At 43.6% G+C, this 23140-nt stretch overlaps 1 protein-coding gene across 2 annotated transcripts in view; it reads left to right on the top strand.

Annotated features, from left to right (window-relative positions):
* Positions 1-22297, top strand: part of PJVK (pejvakin) — a 28278-nt gene extending 5981 nt beyond the window's left edge. Inside the window, exons 2-6 of one of the 2 annotated variants that reach the window (XM_030209938.1) lie at positions 753-948; positions 4322-4463; positions 12090-12207; positions 14955-15035; positions 21915-22297. In XM_030209938.1, coding sequence (XP_030065798.1) covers positions 753-948; positions 4322-4463; positions 12090-12207; positions 14955-15035; positions 21915-22216 — 839 coding nt within the window. In that variant the 3' untranslated portion in view covers positions 22217-22297. Of the gene's footprint in view, positions 1-752; positions 949-4321; positions 4464-12089; positions 12208-14954; positions 15066-21914 lie in introns of both variants that reach the window. The other variant, XM_030209936.1, reaches the window with a different exon arrangement.
* Positions 22298-23140: the final 843 nt, after the last annotated feature.

The following is a 23140-nucleotide window of genomic DNA, read 5'->3' as shown; positions in this document are numbered from 1 at the left end:
GAGTCCTGTATAAGTGTGGACCTCTCATTGGCTTTCCTTGTGCATGCACGAACTAGGAGCCCACCTAAGAGCCCCTTTTACAAAGGTGTGCTAACATTTTTAGCACATGCTAAAAATAAGCGTGCGCTAAATGCTAGAGACGACCATACATTCCTATGGGAATCTCTAGTGTTTAGTGCACGCTAATGATTAACGCGCACTAAAAACACTAGTGCACCTTTATAAAAGACCCCTAAGTCATTGAAGCGTTATCATCTGGTGCAGCCTTTGCGATGGGCGAGCGAATCATTTCCAGCCAATGGACTGGTATCCATATATGCAGGCGTGCCACTATGCTTTTTCCCTGCTACGAACCCATCTCTCAGCTTTTGTAGAATTAGATTTTGATGATTCTTGGCTGAGCCTGGCGGTCACTAAGGCTTGGTGGGCCGTCACTATGACACTTTGAAAAAGCCAAGACAACTTCACCTGCTCTATAGGGTGATAGCACTCTGATTTTGGATGTCAGCATATTGACAAGTTTTTGAATAGCTTGTCAGGAGCCCCACTATTAGTGGAGTTGTAATTATGCCTAGCTTGTATGTATTTCCGTTCCTAATGTGGGATTGGGGGTTGTTGCGATCTTGTTATTGTGTGCTTTTGCTGCATAGTTCACCTATTGCTTCATTTCTTTTATATAATTGTGGTTTTGGATAATAATAATAATAAAGATATTCAAACATAAATATAGTAATGATTATCTTTGATTACAGGTGTGTCATCCTACCAGCTACTAAATTATGAAGACAAATCAGATGTTTCATTAAATGGTAGACGGGGAAACCATATCATAAATGAGGTTGGAGTTAATATTTCAGGATCTGATAATGTTGCAGTTAAAGCTTCATTTGGCATTGTAACCAAACATGAGGTTGAAGTACCAACATTATTAAAGGAACTGATTTGTAGGTAAGTTTCGTTGTTGACTAAAACTAACACTTCTTAGATATTATGTGAACTGGGGTCACATCTGAAAACATCCAGGGCAATATTCAAAAGGACTTATCCATGTTGTGGTCAGCAATGTATGGATAAAGCCCCTATCCATTAATTTTAAGCAGCACTATGCAAATAGTAATGTTGATGCCTTCCAACCCTGTACCAGGATGGAGTGAAGGCAAAGCAAGCACATCTACCTAACCGTTCAGATAGTGAGATATTCTGCCCCTAACCATATAGCTAAGCAGTTTAGGACAGAAAAAAGACAGTCTTCAATTAAACCACTTTACTATATGTATAGTTGCTAAATATTGACACTATCCATGTACTCGCCAGCAGTGTGTATATTCAGTACCACCACCTATCTGGAAAGCATTGCTGAATATTTGTGTCTTTACAATAAATACAGCAGCCATGTTTTCTTTCTTTTTTTTTTCGTTCCAAAAAAAAACCCGTCCATTTTGGCCGCCTTCCCCCCCTGCAATAATAAAAACATCTTTTTTGGCAGTGCTTCACTCAACTGAGAGACCTGGAAGTCTCTGAGCCAATCACAGCGCGTTTAGCAGAGCTAAATGCGCTGTGATTGGCTCAGAGACTTCCAGGTCTTTCAGCTGAGTGAAGCACTGCCAAAAAAGATGTTTTTATTATTGCGGGAGGGGGGGAGGGAATGACGGGCAAAATGGGCGTTTTTGTTTTATTGGGGGGCGGCGGGGAGGCCGGGGCTGCAGAAGCTGTCATTTCAATGCAGGGGGGAGGGGGAAGTGGCGGCGATCTCGGGGGGGGGGGCAGTGATCTCGGATGTCCTTGGCATGCGCAGCACAGCGCAGCCAGCATAACACTTGGCTGCTCTGCGCATGCTCGACCGACCGACTGGCCCACTGTTTAACGACGGAATAGAGAATGCAAGTGAGCTACAACGAGCAGCTCATTTGCATTCCTATTCCTTGATGCATGCCCGTTCCTTACCGATTTGCTAAGGGAATTTTGGTAAGGAAAGGGCTTTAACGAGTCTTTAGTGCATCTTGCCCTTAGTTCCATAGAGATTTAAATATACATTGTTTTCTTTGAAGGTCTCGGTTGCAGTAGTCTGGGAACATCTCTGAAGGTAGGAGGTTTTATAGCTAGTGGGTCAGTTGGCAAGTTTACATTTTTAATCATGGGGAATCTCAGAAGGTAATCAATAGTCTACTAGTCTTTTTATACACTGTGTCTTTATTTCATATATATTTTCATAATAGGTTTTTTTTTTACTTCAGTGGATTTTGAGCACATAGGGCCAGATTTTATATAAGGCACTTAAAAAATCCACGCAATAAATATTTCCACCTAAGCATATTCTATAAGCGGTGCCTAGATTTAGGTGTGGTATATAGAATACGCCTAGTTGATATCCCAGTGCCAACAATTACGTGCCTCCATTTACACCAACAAAAACGTGGCATAAATCGCTGTGCATAGATTTACACGCACTGGGCCATATTCTATACCTACAGGTGTAAATTTGGGAATGCCCATGGAATGCCCATTTCCCCACCCATAACCATGCCTTCTTTGAAGTGCACACATTAGAATTTAGGTGCAGTTCATTACAGAATATGCTTAGCGAGTTCTGTGTGCAAATTCTAATTATTGCCAATTAGTGCTCATTAAGTGCTATTATCAATGCTGATTAGCTTGTTAAGCCAATTAAGTTATGCATGTTATTATAGAATATGCCTGAATTTCAGCACAAATCTCTAGGTACGCTATATAGAATCCAGCAGATAGTGTGTTTAAGGATTATCTATCTATCTATCTATCTATCTATCTATCTATCTATCTATCTATCTAATTTCACAATAGGGGGTTGAGCGCACACTCTTTCACAATAGCAGAATTGAGTATACACTTTATTCACATCCTTGGTGATCATTAGTAAGGTTTGGCACTTATGTACCTTTTTCTGCTTTTTCAGCATTTTAAAGTGGTTTAACATCACAGCACCATCTAGTATTTTTAGAAGACACATGTTTCTAATGGTTTAAACATTCATTGGTCTTAACAAAAGTAATTTTAAGGGATTTTTTTTTGCATTCCTATAAGAATTTACATATTTATTTGTTGTAGTTAATGTTTATGTATTTATTTTATTCAATTATTCTTGTATTTTGTGGTTAAAGTTGACTCCTGATGAAGGCTGACAAGCCAAAACACAATCTGCGTTGAGTTCACCTACCTGGGACTTGCATATACAGCTGGATCAATAAAAGCAACTTATTTTATGACATAATATAATCTTGATGCTTTATTTTCTTCCACTCCTGAGACTGACTTGCTTGTGCTGTTTCGTGGAAACATTTTGGTTTTCGTCTTTGTTTGAACTCTTTTTTTTTTTTTTTTTTTACTTCAACATGGGCAATAAATAACTGGAACAATACTTCAACATGGCTATTTACACCCCTTGACTACTCCAGGATCAATCACTAAGTCCCAACAGAAACAGTAATAGTTACATTCCTTAGTGTTCATATTTGCTATTTTCAGTAATCCTGTACAGGTAGTAGATTAAAGCTGTTATAGTTCCGAGGAGGAATACCTTGAATGAGTGTCTTTACCTTGATAGGTGTACTGCTGCAGCTTGGCTTTCTTTCCTTGTTCTGCTGGACACAGGTGTTAGTGGGAGACAGGATCCCTGTACCAGTACCCCTTGAAACAGTTTAGCAGCTGAATAGGCTCTGAGGCTGAATCCCACTTTTGATACTTTGGGGTCTAAGACTATGCTAGCCAAAGTCCTTCCCTTTAGGAAGTATGAGAATGTTGCAGCTTGCAATTTTATGCTATCCTAGTCCCCTTAAATGGATGACAGGAGTTCTGCCAATCCCTGGTCCCTTTTCATATTGGTGCTCTGTTCAGGGTTCTTAACCAAAGACAATGACCCTCCCCCTGGGCCTGGGTATTTATAATAGCCCCGGTTGCCCTCCAAGGGCTAGATTCTCCCACCCTGTCAATTAGGCAGGGAAAGCACAGCCTATTGTTGTGGAAGCTGTAGGGGTTAGTGAAAAGTCAGAATTGCTTTCTTCTGGTAGAGTACTGGAAGTTCCATCACTGCTTAAAAGCTGAACCTGAGTGGTCTCTATATATAGGAGGCCACCAGCCTGGCAATTGTGCAAAAATAAAGAAAAAACCCTAATTATTCTGTCAGTTCTGCTATGCTATTGAACATATGCATTTGCTTTGCACCAGTGTTCTCATTATTTAACTGATGTATGACATCTGAGAAAAGCATAAGTAGAACCTCTTGGTACTCAGCACTAAGATCTGATATTGAATTAATTATAATGCAGACATTTGTTATCTATTTTAGAAAAATTGACTTGGACCACTGCTTAATTCGTCAATCAAAGGAAAGTGGAAAAGAAGTTCTCTGTGTGGTCTTGGAGAGTATTCGGACAACACGACAGTGTTCATTATCTGTTCATGCTGGTATGCGTGGAGAAGGAATGAGGGTAAATAGTTTTGGCAGAATGATGACTCAATGGCCAGTGATCAACTGACGACAGAACCTTCTATTGTTTATGATCTTATGAGCAGAGATTGCCAAGCCATGAAATTTTATTTAATTGGAAAGTCTATGGACAAGTACTGATTATACACGTGTGACAGAACAGTGTATTTTAAGACTAAAACTGCCTTAATTATTTCCTGAAGTGTATTTCTCTAGTTTGGCCAGCAGATGATGCATATTTATGTTTTGAAGCTTGTGCAGAACCAAGGCTGTTTTCTTTGTATAAGCCTATTGGAAAGGCAGTCTGCAGTATACTTTCAAAGATTGTTGTTCTGGGCTCTGATTGGCCCAGAGAGCTCATTTTCATTTGGAACGTACTGGCTTTTGCCCCAGTCTTAGCCAGGAAGAAAAGAGAGTAGGATCTCATTGCTGAGGCTCTGTGAACAGTTATATGTCCTGATCTTCCCATGTACTTTTTAGAAAATAAACAAATGTTTAATTAGTGTTATAATTGATCTATATTTCATTTTCCTGCTATTGATTTCTGATTGTACTTTTTTCTGTTCATTGTTCAATATTTTTAAGACAATAAGCAATTTTCAGTTTATTGCCTCTGCTTCTCTGGACTGATAAAGAATCCTGGTGGTTTGTGTGTTGGGTCTGTGAGTGCTTTCTGGGAACTGTGGGAACACTGGGAGTGTGGCCCCAGTAACCTAGAAATCACTGGGGATAATTTGAGAGTGGGAGACTCACCTAGAGGTGGTTGTGACCTAGTCAGTGGGAGGAGGGTTCTAGTGTAGAGTGTGAGGCGATACCCGATTAACGCTGGGTTAACACTGTGCTAGAAAAAATATTTTCCCAGCATGCCAGATCTGGCACATGCTCGAGCCATAACTACCGCCGTGTTGGGCCTGCAGTACTTCCAATTTAGCATTCTGTAAGCCCGCATTGGGCATACCAACGCTTTATAAAAGGGCCCTTATATTTGGAAGAGCTAAGAAGGTCTCGTAATCTTCTGATCATCTTCAATTTGGGAAATACTTGCTTAATAATTTTATTAGTTTGTGGATTCATGAGCAAGGAAGAATCAGAAAAGACTCCTAGATTCTAAGTTGTGTTAATAATGGGAACTGCTAGGTCACGTGACGCAGTGAGCGACGGTGGACGTGTGATACATCGTCTGCTCCAGAGCCCGCTTTAAAACCCGAATTTTACATAGCCCAGACGGCGAAACACAACCGGAGCCGTTGCACTTCCCTGAAAGGCGTGTATGGACAAATTTGTAATCCAGCACGCCATGGCAGCAGCAGTAAAACCAGCAAAAAGAAAGGACGAAAGGCTCCGCGGAGCCGAAAACAAAATGGCGCCCGCTACACCGCCGGCTCTTCGAGCACAAGAACCAAGCGAATCGCTGGTATCAGAAATCACTGACGCGGTGGTACGGGCACTTGACTCGCGCTTCACACAACTATCAGAGCAAATTATCGGGATCACGGCGGTCACAACAGAGTTGAGCCGAAGAACCGGTGAATTGGAAGCAAGAGTCTCTGAAGTAGAAGATATCCAGACGGAGCAGGGAACAAATATGGAACGGCTGGAACAGCTGACAAAAGAATACCAAGAAAAGCTGGATGACCTTGAGAACCGTGCGCGGAGGGAAAATCTAAGGTTTGTGGGATTCCCTGAAACGCTGGCAGAGAATAATATTAAGGCTACCCTCGAAACATGGCTGGTAGCGCGATTCCCTGAAATCTGTGAGGGAGGTGAAATACACTTGGACAGGGCACACAGGATAGGCCAAAAAGCGCCTCGAGAAAATCGGCCCAGAGTGATTATAGCAAAGTTTCACCGATATACTCAGAAAGCAGCAGTCCTCAGACTTTACAAAGCTAATAAAGAAGAAGCCAAGTTCGAGGGAGGGCCCATAAGAATATTCCAAGATTATTCAGCATCTCTGACAGTAAGGAGAAGGGCCTTTACACCAATCTGTACCCAGCTGGTAGAAAAGAAACAAAGATTTGTCTTACAATACCCGGCTACTTTAAGGATACAAACAAGTAATGGATGGAAGAACTTTTCAACTCCAGCCTTAGCTCAAGAATGGATAACCTCCTCACCGGGGTGAAAGTAAGCGCGGAGAACAATGGCCATTTGCAACAGGGAAAAGGAGGAGACAGGCAACATTGCCAAAGCTACATGATGAAGGACAAATTTCTATAAGTTAATGGCTGTAAGTTTTACACTGTTAAAATGTTATATGGTGTGTTTTGTTGAAGGGAGACAGAAATGATTCACATAATTTCAGGGGGTTGGAGGCGGGCTCTGGATGTGTTTAACGGACCCGCTTGCCACAAAGAGCGAGCTGGAAAGGGAAAGAGGGAGCAGAGGGAGTGGAAGGGAGCAGGGGGGAGGGAGAATGGGAGGGGGGTTAACCCTATGCCAGGTTTTCAAGTTATTTATACAATGAACCACATAGATGACGCCACGAACATATCTATACCACTCTGGGGGGGGACGGGTCGAGGCTGGGAGACCCAGAACCTTAAAGTATATCAGAATTTTGAATTCAGATATTATATGAGAAGCAATGGCTAAACCAATACCATTGCGCATGGCATCTTGGAATGTATCCGGGATAACGTCCCCAATTAAACGGACCAAGATATTAGCCCATTTGAAACGGAATCTAGTATCTATAGCATGTTTGCAAGAAACAAAGCTCACTGAGGAGGAGCACCAAAAACTAAAACAGCAATGGGTGGGAGAGTGTTACTCCTCTTCCTCAGCAGAGGGTCATAGGGGAGGGGTGGCCATTCTTATAAAAAAGGGCCTGGCGGGCCGAACACGCATGGTAGAAACAGATGCAGCTGGACGATTTGTGCTGATACATTTAAGTTACCAAGGGAAGGAATACTACATTTGTGGGATATATGGGCCCAATACGCGAGACCCACAATTTTTACAATCATTAGTACAGCTAGGGACAAAATATGACACAGCCCCTTGGATATTGTTAGGAGACTTTAATCAGGTGCTAGACCCGGATCTAGATAGGTCATCCAATACAGCCTGGGGAGCGCTCAGGAGAGGTACAGGGCTAGATTATCTTTGTAAAATGTTGGAATTGGTAGACCCCTGGCGCCTCCTGCATCCAACACACCGGGAGTACACGCATTTATCTAAAGCACATCACACGTGGTCCCGCATAGACTATATACTAGTGACAAAAACTCTGTTTGAAATTGTACACACAGCAGAGATAGGATCAATGGCAATATCCGATCACACCCTAATCTGGGTAGATATGGAATTGGGACTAGCAGCGGAATGTCATACGCGCTGGAGATTCCCTACATACTTAGCAGGAGACCCAGATTTTCGAGCTTATTTAGAACAAAAATGGGAATACTATGCAGAGATGAATGATCAACATCAAGACACACCTGGGCTATTTTGGGAAACATCAAAAGCAGTGCTGCGGGGAGAAATCATTAGCTATGTAGCGGCGAGAAATAAAAGGCTAACGCAGGGTATAGTGCAACTGGAACGCCAGTATAGAATTTCAAAACAGAAACACCAGCACCGGCCATCTCAGGCTCACTATGACCAAATGATGGCAAATCTAGCAGGACTTAACACATTAATCCATGAAAAAACACGAAAATACCTATTTAGCAGACGGTTTCAATATTTTAAATTTGGAAACCGCACGGGGAAATTGCTGGCGCGGATAGTTAGAGTGTGGACAGGGAATTCTTACATCTCTGTGCTGAAGACTCCAGCGGGAGTCAGAAAGCATAGACCCCTAGATCTACTGAATCTATTCAGAGATTATTTTTCTGGGGTATATAGGGCAGAGCCAGAGTCTGAGAGTACAGCAATACGGGATTACTTGGAAGACTCAGGAATCCCAAGTCTGACACTAGAAATGAGAGAACAACTTAACGCCCCTCTAGATGCACAGGAAATACAAAAAGTGATAGGGTCGCTATCGGGAGGCACAAGCCCCGGAACTGATGGATTTTCCCCAGAATACTATAAGATGTTATCTCATAGAGTATGTGTGCCTCTGGCTAAATACTTTGACGAAGTGGTGGAACAGGAACGATTTCCCCTAGGAGTGAATGAGGCACTCATAACCTTGATACCAAAGCCCGGAAAAGACCCAGAAAACCTAGAGGCATACAGACCAATTTCTCTCCTCAATGTTGACCTTAAAATATTAGCAAGAATACTAGCAGATCGATTGGCGGTACACCTCCCCCATGTAGTTGGGGCACACCAAGTGGGGTTTGTACGAGGCCGGCATCCAGGTCTTAATGTTCGGCGAGCTTTGCTAGCGTTAGCGCATAGCCGGGAGGCCGGAGACCCTCTTCTACTTGTAGGCCTGGATGCCGAAAAAGCTTTTGACAAAGTGAGATGGGGGTACCTTTTTGAAGTACTAAAGTATGTGGGTCTGGGGGGCTGGTACTTGCGTGCTGTCACAGCTTTATATACGGAGCCACAAGCTCGGATATTGGTAAACAAAATGGCATCTCAGGCGTTCCAGGTGCAGAGGGGTACGAGACAGGGGTGCCCATTGTCACCACTCTTATTCTTACTATACATAGAGCCGTTCCTACGAACAGTAGAGAATAATGCGGAAATAGTAGGAGTTGCAATCCCCAGTCTTCCCACGAAAGTGCTGGCCTTCGCAGATGATATCCTACTCACACTAACACAACCACAACACTCACTACAAAGTTTATTAGAGTTGATAGATGAATTTGGCTATCATTCAGGGTTCACTTTAAATAGACATAAATCAGTGGCCCTGCCAACTACACCAAGGATAAAGTCACAGTGGCACGGGCCATTCCCCCTGCAGTGGAAAGAAGAAAAAATAAAATACCTGGGAATATATCTCCCTACTAACTTAGATCAACTACACCAAACTAATTTGGCACCACTCTGGGAATCCACAAAAGAAACGTTACAAATGTGGCGGAAACTGACCTTATCACTGTGGGGCAGAATAGCAGTGTATAATATGATAATTGTTCCTAAGTGGACGTACATAACGCAGGTACTGTCACTTCTCTTGACCCGCAGGGATGAATTAGCATTACATAGGATAGTTAAACAGTTTTTATGGAATGGGAAAAGGGCCCGGGTATCCTTAAAACAAACATATTTACCTAAAGATAAAGGAGGGCTGGGAGTGCTAAGTGTCAAATGGCTATCCATTGCAGGCTGCATGCGACATATAGGAGACTGGTTTAGAGGAACAGGACATTTCACATATCCAGAGGCAGAATGTCGGATGCTCGGGAATATACATTTCAGCTGTTGGCTACACGCGGGACCAGGTAAAATAAGAACACCAAAGCATATCAAATTCTTGTTTACACCATTAAAGAGGGCGTGGCAGTGGGTCTGCAGACTGTATGGGCTAGATGCAGAGGTCTCCCCATTTCTGCCAATTAGGGGAAATGTAGACTTCCCGGTGGGCAGGTCATCGCGTACTTTTGCACAATGGGGAGAGGTGGGGACCTTCTTCTTATTCCAGATTATTAAAAGAGATGGAACATTACAACCAAGAGAGGTCTTGCAGAGGCGCCAGGGGTTAGAGATCAAGGACTTCTTAGCTTATGCACAAATACAGCATTATATACAAGCTCTCCCCGGGGCAGCGCTTAACCATGAAGTGTGGGTAAAGTTGGTAGAAATTTTTGACTTAGAAGCAAAGCGGGCGGTGCCCTTAAAATACTATCATGCGCAGATTCGAGCTGCTATGCCTCTAGCACCATATCGGGAACTGGCACAGGCGTGGACAAAGGAACTGGGGTTGACAATTGGTGAAGATGTGATACAGACATACCTGCAAACATGCTATAGAGAGAGTGGGAGTGCAGAATTGCGAGAAACCCAGTATAAATTTGTGATGCGATTATTTATTTCCCCTCATAGAGCATTCAGGGCTACTCTAAGACCAGCAGATGATTGCCCGAAATGTACAGGGGGAGGAGCACACCTGGGCCATATGTTCTGGCACTGTCCCCCAATACTGGGATTCTGGGCAATGGTCTGTAGACAGGTATCTATGATGTGGAAGGTTCAATGGGTCAGACACCCAGGACTTTTATTCAATATCTTCACGATCCATGGACCATCCAAAGCAGGACTTCGCTATTTTCAACGCCGAGCTGTATTGATGGGGAAGAAAACGATTCTCAAACTTTGGATCCAGGAGGAAAAACCCACTGCCCAAGTATGGAGGGCATACATGATATCGTTGAGTGCCCTGGAACGCAGGGCAGTACAAGACTTAGCCACTCCAAAGGGCGAGAAGTATCTCCAATGTTGGTTACCATTCCTGGACACCTTGACACCTAAAGCGCGTAGTAGAGTGCTTAATGGATAAATGGATAAATACTGTAACAACATATAGCAACCTGGCGAAGGGGGAAACGGGGGGGAAAGGGGGGGTTTGGGAGGGGGGGTAAAAAGAAAAAATGTAATGATGATATTTAGAATCTGTTAAGACTATAACACTAAGTGGCATGGTAAACTACTGTTGTAAATCATTTTGAATGTAAGGATTTATTGTAAAGTTTCTATCATCAATAAAATATAACTTAAAAAAAAAAATAATGGGAACTGCTAAATCCTCAATCACAAAACTTTTAGGTATGTTATCACTAGGATGACTAGTCAATTATTATTATTATTAGCATTTGTATAGCGCTACCAGACGCTTGCAGCGCTGAACACCTGACATAGAGAATAGGAGTATTTTGTGTTTTTGTGATGTTATGTTTTAGATGATTCCAGTCAAAGCAAAAGGAGGGTCCATATAGCTTCCACAGAAAGACCAAGAGCACAAAACAGGGGTGGAAGTGAGAAAATTTTCCAAGAGGCACAGGCAAAACTGAAGTCCAAGCTTCTAACATAGTTTGCACCAAAGGACTCTAATACAAATCAACGTATTCATCTAGCTTTTCCTACTTAAGCGCACAACTATGGAACGCTCTGACAAAAACAACGTACAACCACCTGAATTTCCGGAAAGAACTAAAAACAATCCTGTTCAGGAAGGCATATCCCACTGACCCAACATAAAAGCCTGAACACATGCAACACAACAAAACCATAGATTGCAATGGACACACCCCAACCTTCCACTTCCTCCCTAAATTTCCCCAATGTATCTACCATACTTGAACCTTATTCTATCATAATAACACCTTGTATTTGTTCATACCGGAACTGGCGAACGCCATAACGGTCCTATGTAAGCCACATTGAGCCTGCAAATAGGTGGGAAAATGTGGGATACAAATGTAACAAATAAATAAAATTCATAAGCAGTAATCTACAAAGCAATGAGAAGATGACCCAGTAGACCCTACATGGGCCATTTTTTGGCATAATGCGTTCATCAGGGGTCTACAAAATAAACATAGATAGACACAGAACATAATGTAACATAATAGATCAGCATATACCATAAAAAACAAAGGAAATGGAAGAAAAAACCGTAGAAGATCATGAGGACTTTTTGGAGATGGGGGCAGTGATGCGCTGTATGAATTTAAGATGACAGATGAAGATGATTAATCCAGTATTTTTGTTCTTTAAATCCTAGTTTCATATTATTGAGGACCAAAATTATAAGGGTCGGGACAAAGCAATAGTTTTCCCAGCACATACAACCATTGCATTTAGTGTGTTTGCACTCTATATACACCTGGATGGCCACTTTGGTAAGTAGGTGTCTTTTCCAAATTTACTTTTTCTCCTACATAAGTTCCTCTGAAAATCAGTTTTGTTCAGTTGTGTAAAATAAGAGAACTTTAAGTGATATAAGCAGAATCACTTTAACCACCTGGGAAACCTTTGTAGATTGGGTTCCCCCTGGTCCAGCAGCACTCTTATCCCACACCCTGATCCAGCAGCGCCCCTCCCCCTTCCCCTAGTTCAGCAGTGCGGTTTCCTATGCCCCTGCAAGTCAAACTACTTCCCAGTGAAATAAAAATGATATAAAGAAGTGAAATTGCTGTTTAAACAATGCTGCCAGTGGCTCTGCCAGTCCATCCCTTCCAACTTGACTTCCTGTTTCTGAGGGGCCTGACTAGCAGAGCCATTGTTGGGTGGACTAGACAGTGGTTCATACCTTGGAAGCAAGCATAAATGTTCATTTGTTATGATTTGTAATGTATGTGAACCCACATTTTATAGTCCACATGTAAATCATGACCCTGCCTATAGTTTGCCCAAAACTCGCCCCAGAACAGCCTTCATCCAAATCACGTACAAGAACAGGCATTCTCATCTTCACATATACTTTTACATGTGGGGTAATTTTATATGAGGCATTTTATACATGTACACTCATATACACATGAAAATGCTTTCATAAAATTACCCTCCTTGGGAGTAATTCTATAAGGAGAGGCATACTTTTAGTGTACAGTATACACCCACTTTGTGGTGTTTTCATAATTTATACATAAATTTAAATTGAAATTTAATTTAATTTAATACAGTGACTGATAAGTTCACTTTTTCCCAAAAAGTTCAGAATCCAGAAGTTAAATTAAAACAAAATATAATGTATAATGAGCTACAATTAAATAAAACAAAATTAATAATATTTAACACTAAAATCCATCAAGTACAAAAATACAGACTGTATGAGGGGACTGCTCACATGAAGAATTACCGGGTCCTTTTACTGAGCTGCAGTAAAAGGGGGCCTGCAGTGCATTAGCACATGTTTTTGACGCAGTAAGGGCTCCCATGCTAACCCAGTGATAACTGGGCAGCATACTGTGCTGCTTGATTACTACTGGGTAAGCACTGGCGCTAAAAACATAGAAATATTTTTGTAGCACTAGAAATGGCATGCGGTAGTTCCAGATTGGCACGCAGCAAGCCTGTTGCCATGCACCAACCCTATAGTAAAAGGACCCCTATATGATTTGGGACCAGGGCAGGTACCAACAAATGTTGGGAAGCTGTAAGCAATTAGTCCACACATGCTGCACACTCTACACAGTAAGTCAAAACATTCCAGTATTGGTATTCTGAACCAACAAATTAACTTTGTCTATTAAGGTAAGTAATGGGACAATAATATTAGCAGAGGTGCGTATTATGATTAAATCATTGAAAAGGCTCTATCAGGTTTTAAGGAGTTATTTGTGATAGTGTCAGCTTTAGCGATGAGAGAATCTAAGGGCTTGTGAGGTTTTGGTTTGGTTATTTCTAGCTGCATTTTCGCCAGTGGCTTTATGGGGAAAGTGATGAAGATAGTGGGTCATTTTAATAACTTAAGCTTACCTGTTGAATTGTCTTGCCTTTTATCAGGAGATGAGCAGTGGTCCACTTTTCAGAAAGTTTATATTGATCAGGTAAAAAAGATCTTGTCACGTGTTAGTAATATGTAAGATGGATGTTTGTAAGCCATCAGTACTTAAAATGTTGAGTGGGCCTTTTACAAGGGCACGGTAGCGTTTTTAGCACTAAAAACGCTACTTCGCCTTTGTAAAAGACCCACTGAGTGATTTATCTGCACCGCTTTTTGTGAACATCATGAATAAATGTTTTGATACAGGTATTGTTCCAGCTAGTTTAAAAATAGCTGTAGTTAAACCATTGCTAAAAAATTGTGCCCTAGATGTGGCTGTAGTAGACAAATATAGATCTATTTCCTCCTTACCATTTTTGCTAAAGGTGATGGAAAAATAGTATATGATCAGTTAACTGATTTTCTTGAAACTCATGAAATCTTGGAACCTAATCAGTTTGGGTTTCGTACAGCCCATGATACAGAGACTTTACTCTATCTTTCATACAGCCTGAACAGGTTTCTGATAAGGGGCAGCATTTCATTTTGTTTGTATTAGGTATTGCTGCTGCTTTTGATGCTGTGAACCAAGCGATTTTAGTTAACAGATTACAATCAATTCACTTTGATTGGGCTGTGTCGGCATTGCCATGCGGCTTTGTAAACGGGGGGGGGGGGGGGGGGGGGGGGTTAAATCTTCAAATGTAGTCTATTCAGAGTAGGGTGAAAGCTAATCATCTAAAATTGAACACCATGAAGATTTAGATCCTGATTTTATTGAGTTATTCATGTTCTGATGTACCAGATGTATTCTCCTTTGAAAGGTAATTCCTGTTGTCAATGGTCTTCATAATTTAGGAGTTATGGTAGAATCTAAATTGTCTATGAGATCTCATGTTCAGAAAATTATAAAGGATGTAGTTTTCAAACTAAGATTGGTTGGGAAACTGGAAGAGTTATTGAAGCTGCATAACTTTTGGATGGTTGTTCAGAGTATTGCACCCTGTTTTGATTACTGTAATGGTATATTGTTGGGGAGTCTTAAGAATCAACTGAAAGCCCTCCAAGTGGCCCAAATTTCATTGGCTAGAGTGTTGATGAGCTGTAATCGCTATGAGAATATATATCTTCAGCCATTTCTGTTTTCTTTTCTTGTGACAGAACTCTGTGTTACCTCAGCGTCAAAAGGAGGATTTGAAAAAGAGCAATCAAGATCATTTTCATTGAGCATGTTAAAGAGAAGTCTATTCCATTCAGATATAATGTCCACTGGTAATAAAACTCAGAAGAATGGTTTTAAAAATTTCAGTTGTGAAGTTTGCAGGCTTCAGCAAGATCTATTGAAAACTACAAATAACTGTAGACAGCATTGTTTTGCAGAATTTTTTTCACTTATATAAAATGCAGTCAAGTGTTAGTATTATTAGCACTATGGGGCTCATTTTCAAAGCACTTAGGGCCATGTTTACTAAGGCGCGCTAGCATTTTTAGCACGCGCTAACACTAGAGATACCCATATATTCCTATACAGTGCAGCTTAGTAAACAGGGCCCTTAGACTTACAAAGTTACATAGAGGCATATTTTCAAAGCACTTAGATTTACAAACTTACATAGTAATCTATGGAACATTGTAAGTAAGTGCTGCTTTGAAAATGAGCCCCATGGAGGGTATAATCGAACGGCGCTGGCCAAATAGATGGCCGGCCATCTATTTGGCCAGTGTCACAAAGAGCACTCCCGAACCGTATTATCGAAAAAGATGGCCGGCCATCTTTCGTTTCAATAATACGGTTCAGGCCGGCCAAATGTCAGAGATGGCCGGGTTTGAGATGGCCGGCATCAGTTTTCGCCGATAATGGAAACAGATGCCGGCCATCTCAAACCCGGCCAAATCCAAGGCATTTGGTCATGGGAGGGGGCAGCATTTGTAGTGCACTGGTCCTCCTGACATGCCAGGACACCAACCGGGCACCCTAGGGGGCACTGCAGTGGACTTCAAAAATTGCTACCAGGTACATACCTCCATTGCCTTGTGTGCTGAGCCCCCCCAAATCCCCCCCCAAAAACCCACTCCCTACAACTCTACACCATTACCATAGCCCTTATGGGTGAAGGGTGGCACCTACATGTGGGTACAGTGGGTTTTGGGGGAGTTTGGAGGGCTCACATTTACCACCACAAGTGTAACAGGTAGTGGGGGATGGACCTGGGTCCACCTGCCTGAAGTGCACTGCACCCACAAAAAACAGCTCCATGGACTTGCTTACTGCTGTGATGGAGCTGGGTATGACATTTTAGGCTGGCAAAAAAATATTTTTCTTTTTTTTGGGTGGGAGGAGGTTGGCGACCACTGGGGGAGTAAGGGGAGGTCATCCCCGATTTCCTCCGGTGGTCATTTGGTCAGTTGGGGCACCTTTTTGAAGCTTGGTCCTGAAAAAGAAGGGACCAAGTGAAGCTGGTGAAATGCTCATCAAGGCTGGCTTTCTTTTTTCCATTATAGGGTGAAGCCGGCCATCTCGTGACTACGCCCCCGTCCTGCCTTCGCTACCCTACCGACACGCCCCCTTGAAGTTTGGCCAGCTCTGTGACGGAAAGCAGTTGGCGCCAGTCAAAATCGGCTTTCCATTATACCGATTTGACCGGGTTCAGGAGATCGCTGGCCATCTCCCGATTTGTGTCGGAAGATGGCCGGCGATCTCCTTCGAAAATAAGCTGGATAGTAACCTAAGGAACTTTGAAAGTCTAAGTGCTTTGAAAATACGCCTCCAAGTTTTCTATGTGGTATTTGAACCAGGGTATTTTACAGTAAGAGAAAGGAGTGTTTCATACATCATACATATTTAGCTGAAGAACACACAAAATGACCTGGGAGAAGACTACACATAAGTTAATGTCTACAAAAGAGAAACACAAAGGGAGTAGTTTGAGTCTCGGGGGAGAGGCTGTTTTATTTATTTTAATGTAGAGGTCAATATTCAAAAACACGTGTGTAGTTTGTGGCAGTGTGGACCACATAAGTACTTTAAAAAATGGGCATTTGAATGGATTGATTTGGCCATTTTAAGTTGTAAATAGTTATCCATTTTGTTTTGGGGCAGCCCAAATGCACAAATATCAAATATAACTTTGAATGGATAAGTTATATCTGCTATTTGTATTTTCAGTAGTTGTACTTGGTGTTTGTGCAGCGCTGCGTATGCTTTGTAGCGCTATAAAAATGCTAAATAGTAGTAGTAGTAGTAATGGAAAGGATTGTTTAAAATTAAGTTAAATTTATAATCTGTTTAATTTTGTGTGGTCTCCACACTGCTGAAAATTGGCCATGTAGTGTTTTTATGAGGGTTTCCTCTTTTCAGCTATTCAACTATTTGAACAGTGCATTGTGGTTGCCGTGTTGTACACTTGACTATACAAAAATAAGGGTCAATGAACAAGCTGCAGGTACTACATTTTGATTGGGATCAATAGCTACTGTGATTACATTTTAAGTTGCACCCCAGAGAGTTATGCAAAATTTTTAAAATTATTTGCTGAAAAAAAAATCAAAATTATATACAAGGGTAATTTGAACCTTGCCCATTCTTAGGAACATGTCCATTTACAGGTACTTTAACTTATTACAATGCAATTTATTTATTTTATTTATGGCACTTGATATACAGCAAGTGATCCTTTAGGTGACAGGCTCATTTTCGAAACAGAAGGACACCCATCTTTCGACACAAATAGGAAGATAGGTGTCCTTCTCACAGGGTCATCCAAATCGGTATAATTGAAAGCTGATTTTGGACGTCCCCAACTGCTTTCTGTCAGAGGCGTAGCGAAGGCGGGACTTGGGCGTGCCTAACACATGAACATCCTTGACCCATAATGGGAAAAAAAGGGCGTCCCTGACGAGCACTTGGACGACTTTACCTGGTCCTGTTTTTCTTACGACCAAGTCACAGAAAGGTGGCTGAAATGACCAGATGACCACCAGAGAGAATCGGGGATGACCTCCCCTTACTCCCCCAGTGGTCACTAACCCCCTCCCACCCTCAAAAAACATCTTTAAAAATATTTTTTGCCAGCCTCAGATGTCATACTCAGCTCCATCACAGCAGTATGCAGGTCCCTGGAGCAGTTTTAGTGGGTGTAGTGCACTTCAGACAGGCGGACCCAGGCCCCTCCCTACCTGTTACGTTTGTGGAGGAAACAGCGAGCCATCCAAAACCCACCAGAAACCCACAGTACCCACATCTAGGTGCCCCCCTTCACCCATAAGGGCTATGGTAGTGGTGTACAGTTGTGGGTAGTGGGTTTTAGGGGGGGTTTGGGGGGGCTCAGCACACAAGGTAAGGGAGCTATGTTCCTGGGAGCATTTTATAAAGTCCATTGCAGTGCCCCCTAGGGTGCCCAGTTGGTGTCCTGGCATGTGAGGGGGACCAGTGCACTACAAATGCTGGCTCCTCCCATGACCAAAGGGCTTGAATTTGGTCATTTCTGAGATGGGCGTCCTTGGTTTCCATTATTGCCAAAAATCAGAAACGACCAAGTCTAGGGACAACCATCTGTAAGGACGACCAAAATTTCAAGATTTGGGCGTCCCCGGCCGTATTATCAAAATGAAAGATGGACGTCCATCTTGTTTCGATAATTCAGGTTTCCCCGCCCCTCCATCGGGACATTTTACGAGGATGTCCTCAACAAAACTTGAGCGTCCCTTTCGATTATGCCCCTCCACATGGTTTACAGACACAAATACTTGTACAGGTACTGTCCCGAATGGGCTCACAATCTAAGTATTATTTGTACCTGGGGCAATGAAGGGTTAAGTGACTTGCTCAGGGTCACAAGGAGCTGTGGTGGGAATTGAACTCATTTCCCCAAGATCTCAATCCATCGCACACTATTAGGCTACTCCTCCACTCCAGGGGCAATGGAGGGTTAAGTGACTTGCCCAGGGTCACATACAACTGCAGTGGGAAATCTAGTTCCTCGGGAGATCAACCCACTGCCCCAGTTGCCAGGTCAAAAACTTTAGGCCGGTGATGGCGAACCTATGGCACGCGTGCCAGAGAGGGCACGCAGAGCCCTCTCTGTTGGCACGCACACCGCTGGTCGCCTCACCCGAAACTTTCAGCCCTCCCTCCCACCCGGCATCAAGCATTCCTCCCTCCCTCTGAACCTGAAGAAATTTAAAAGTCTTCCCTTGTCCGTCCGAGTAGGCGGCGTCAGCATCAGCAGTAGCAGCGAAAAGCGTGCTGCTGGTTCGGCACGTCTTCAGCCTTCCGTCTCTCAAGCTGTCTGGTCCCGCCCTCATTTCCTGTTAGGGCGGGACCAGAGAGCTTGAGAGACAGAAGGCTGAAGATGCGCCGAACCAGCAGCACGCTTTTCGCTGCTACTGCTGATGCTGACGCCGCCTACTTGGACGGACAAGGGAAGACTTTTAAATTTCTTCGGGTTCGGAGGGAGGGAGGGAGGGAGGGATGGAGGCCGGGTGGGCTGGTGCCAGGTGGGAGGGAGGGAGGAATGCTTGACGCCGGGTGGGAGAGAGGGTGCCCTGGTGCCTGCTGCTGGGTGGGTGGGAGCGAGCGAGGCCTGGTGCTTGGGTGGGAGTGCTTCCTGCCTGGTGCTTGGGTGGGAGGGAGGGTGGCCTGCCTGGTGCTTGGGTGGGTGGGAGGGAGGGATGGAGGGTGACCTGCCTGGTGCTTGGGTGGGTGGGAGGGAGGCCTGCCTGCCTGCCTGCCTGGTGCTGGGGTGGGAGGGAGGCCTGCCTGGTGCTTGGGTGGGTGGGTGCCCTGCCTGGTGCTTTGATGGGTGCGTGCGTGGGTGGGTGGCCTGCCTGGTGCTTGGGTGGGAGGGTGGCCTGGTGCCTGATGCTGGGTGGGTGGGTGGGAGGGAGGGAGGATTAGTGCTGGGTGGCCTGGTGCTGGGTGGGAGGGAGGCCTGCCTGCCTGACTGCCTGGTGCTGGGTGGGAGGGAGGCCTGCTGTTGGGAGGGCAGGGGAGAGATGAGGGTGGCTGGACATGGGTGGCTGGAGGGGAGGGCAAGGGGAGAGGAGGGTGGCTGGAGCGGAGGGCAGGGGGGAGAGGAGGGTTGCTCTACATGGGTGGCTGGAGAGGAGGGCAGGGGAGAGAGGAGGGTGGCTGGACATGGATGGAGGGCAAGAAATGAAGAAGAAAGGAGGAAAGTAAAGAAATAAATGGAAAGGAAGTCCTGGAAACGGAGTTAAGAGAACCGATAGAGAGCAGCAGAATCAGCGACTAGGACCAATATGGATAGAAAAACAAAATCACCAGACAACAAAGGTAGAAAAAAATCATTTTATTTTCATTTTAGTGTTTGGAATATGTCCAATTTGAGAATTTACATCTGCTGTCTTATTTTGCACTGGGTATACTGGAGCTGTAACAACTTACAGAAATGATTTATAATGAAAGAAAATCATGTTATTTTTTTTCTCCTATACGAGTATAATATTTTCAATGATGTCTGTTTATATGCCCCATGGCTGGTGTAAGGGTGTGTGGCTATCATAGGGGTGGAGTCATTTGTGGTGACCCCACCCATAATGAGTACCGGCACTTCGCGATAAATAATTAGATTTTGGGTTACTGTTTGGGCACTCGGTCTCTGAAAGGTTCGCCATCACTGCCTTAGGCCCTTTGTTTTCTGTCCATCTCTCACATGTATTGGCAAAAACCCATTCCCCCAACACACACATATTACTGATGTGGAAATTCCACATTCAACAACACACTTTCTACTATTGCAGCACAAAAATTAAAATTATTTTGTGTTGCTATGAGGAAAACTGTAGCAAATTAATACTAAGTAGCACACAATAAATTTTCTTTTGTGTAAATTCTCTTTTTGATGTTTTTCCATCCCCCATCCATTTGCCTCTCGCCCCGCACCTCCGATATAAACTGATCTGTAGCAACCACTAATAGACCTCTTACTCTCCTTCCTGCCTAGGGTACCTACCTCTCCCCCTTTCCTACCCAGGGATCTTTCATATCCTTACCTCTCTTTTCTCTATCAGGTTATCTCCAATTCCCTGCCCTTCTTATCTCTATTTCTTCCCCTTTCCCCATCAGCCCCTCACTTCCTTTCATTAGGGAACCCCCCCCCCCCCCATCTCCATTTGTTCATCTCATTTCCCATCAGACCATTCTTCTCTTTTACTTCAAATCCTTCCATTTTCTCATCTGACTGGCCTTCCCTCTTAACCCTTCCATCACCCCCACCAGGAACAATTTATATTAGACTGCCTGTTCCTGCTTCCATTTATTGCCACCATTCACTGCTCTTCTTGTCAGCCTCTTTATCTTATCAATAATCCCCAAGTCTTCCTTACATCTGCAACCCTGTTCCGAACTGGCCTACCTGGCTGCAAAAACACAGCTCCAGCTAATTCACCTGCTTCCTTCTACCCGAGAGTCCAAGACACAGGTCTGAGCCTGAGGAACTGTCAATTGAGAGTATAAGAGGGAGCATAAGCAATGCTGATTGGTGTCTGGCTGGACTGCCTCCTCCCAGCCACACCCCATGTCTGCCGCTCACCATTGCTCTCCTGGAATGTCTGTGTGGCCAGTCTACTAAGATTGCTATCTCCTCGTACATCCCCAGTGGCTTGATTGTGCGTTTTGAACTTGGAAGGTTTTTTTTCTTTTCGAAAATGGCCCAAAAACATAAACACACAGACCACAAAACCATCTAGCATGTGGCCATTAAAAAAAAAAAAGAGATGTTTTGCTGTTTTGAAAATGGCTATATTTCCTATTCGGATTTAAAACGTTTAGCACAAAATTTCCAAAGTTCGACTTAGAAGTCATATCGAAAATGCACCTCTATATCCTTTCTTTTGTATCTATAGTGATAATTCTTTGTGTCTTGTTCACTTAGGGACTGATTAAATTGTCAAGATTTGTGTCAGTTGCACAGGGTGATTCATCTACTGCAAAAATCTAACTGATTAGTTATACATATATATTAAATATATAATTTGAATTGGACCTTTTGGAATTGTTCCTGAACAGAAGAAAGCTTTTCTGAATACAGTCTCTACAGGTGATACATAAATGGACTAGTACTATACTTGCCACTGATTTTATTCTATGTCTCTTTTGTGCAGGTAAAAGGACAACAGACACCATTGCTAACTCGTACTCTTATATGGATGACCTTTTTTCAGATTATTATGAGAAAGCTGCAAGTATGACTGACATATCCACTGGTTACTTGCGAGAAGGGTCTCATACTCGAGTAAACTTGCTGAACAATAACATTCCAAAAGGGCCTTGTGCTCTTTGTGGAATGGGGAATGCTAAGAGGGAGACGGTCTATGGCTGTTTTGAGTGTTCGTTCAATGGACTAAAATATGTAAGACTTCATGCTGTTCCATGTTTTGATCTCTGGCATAAGAGATTGAAATAATGTGTCCTAATGCTGAAGCCTGAGGAATGATGGTGCCACAGTACTTTCAGGAATTAACTAGATATGAGTTGGGAGGTGTGGAGGGGCATAATCGAACGGCGCCGGCCAAATCGATTGGCGGCCATCTTCAGGGCCAGCTCCGTGAAGGGGCGGAGCCAAGCGTATTTTCGAAATATGCCTGGCGCCAGCCAAATCGCTCGCCGGGGTTAGATGAGATGGCCGACTCCGATTTTCAGTCATAATGGAAACCGGAGCTGGCCATCTCAAACCCGACGAAATGTAAGGCATTTGGGCATGGGAGGAGCCAACATTACTAGTGCACTGGCCCCCCTGACATGCCAGGACACCAACCGGGCACCCTAGGGGGCACGTCTAAAATATTTAAAAAATAAAACAATTAGCTTCCAGGTGCATAGCACCCTTCCCTTGGGTGCTGAGCCCCCCAAATCCCCCCCAAAACCCACTGGCCACAACTCTACAGCATTGCCATATCCCTAAGGGCTGAAGGGGGGCACCTACATGTGGGTACAGTGGGTTTTGGAGGGGTCCCATTTACCACCACAAGTGGAACAGGTAGGGGGGGGTGGGCCTGGGTCCTCCTGTGTGAAGTGCACTGCACCCACTACAAACTGCTCCAGGGACCTGCATATTGCTGTCAGGGAGCTGGGTGTGACATTTGAGGCTGGCAAAAAAAGTTTTTAAACTTGTTGTTTTGAGGGTGGGAGGGGGTTAGTGACCACTGGGGGAGTCAGGGGAGGTCATCCCCAATTTCCTCCAGTGGTCATCTAGTCAGTTGGGGCCCTTTTTAGGGACTTGGACCTGAAAAAAAGGGGTAAAAAAAAAAACGGACCAAATTCTCATGACGGCCGGCTTTCTTTTTTCCATTATCGGGCGAAGCCGGCCATCTCAATGCACGCCCCTGTC

Source organism: Microcaecilia unicolor, chromosome 7, assembly GCF_901765095.1.
Source record: "Microcaecilia unicolor chromosome 7, aMicUni1.1, whole genome shotgun sequence".
Taxonomy (NCBI): domain Eukaryota; kingdom Metazoa; phylum Chordata; class Amphibia; order Gymnophiona; family Siphonopidae; genus Microcaecilia; species Microcaecilia unicolor.
The sequence above is the reverse complement of the archived record's forward strand: the minus strand, read 5'-3'. Positions and strand labels throughout refer to the sequence as shown.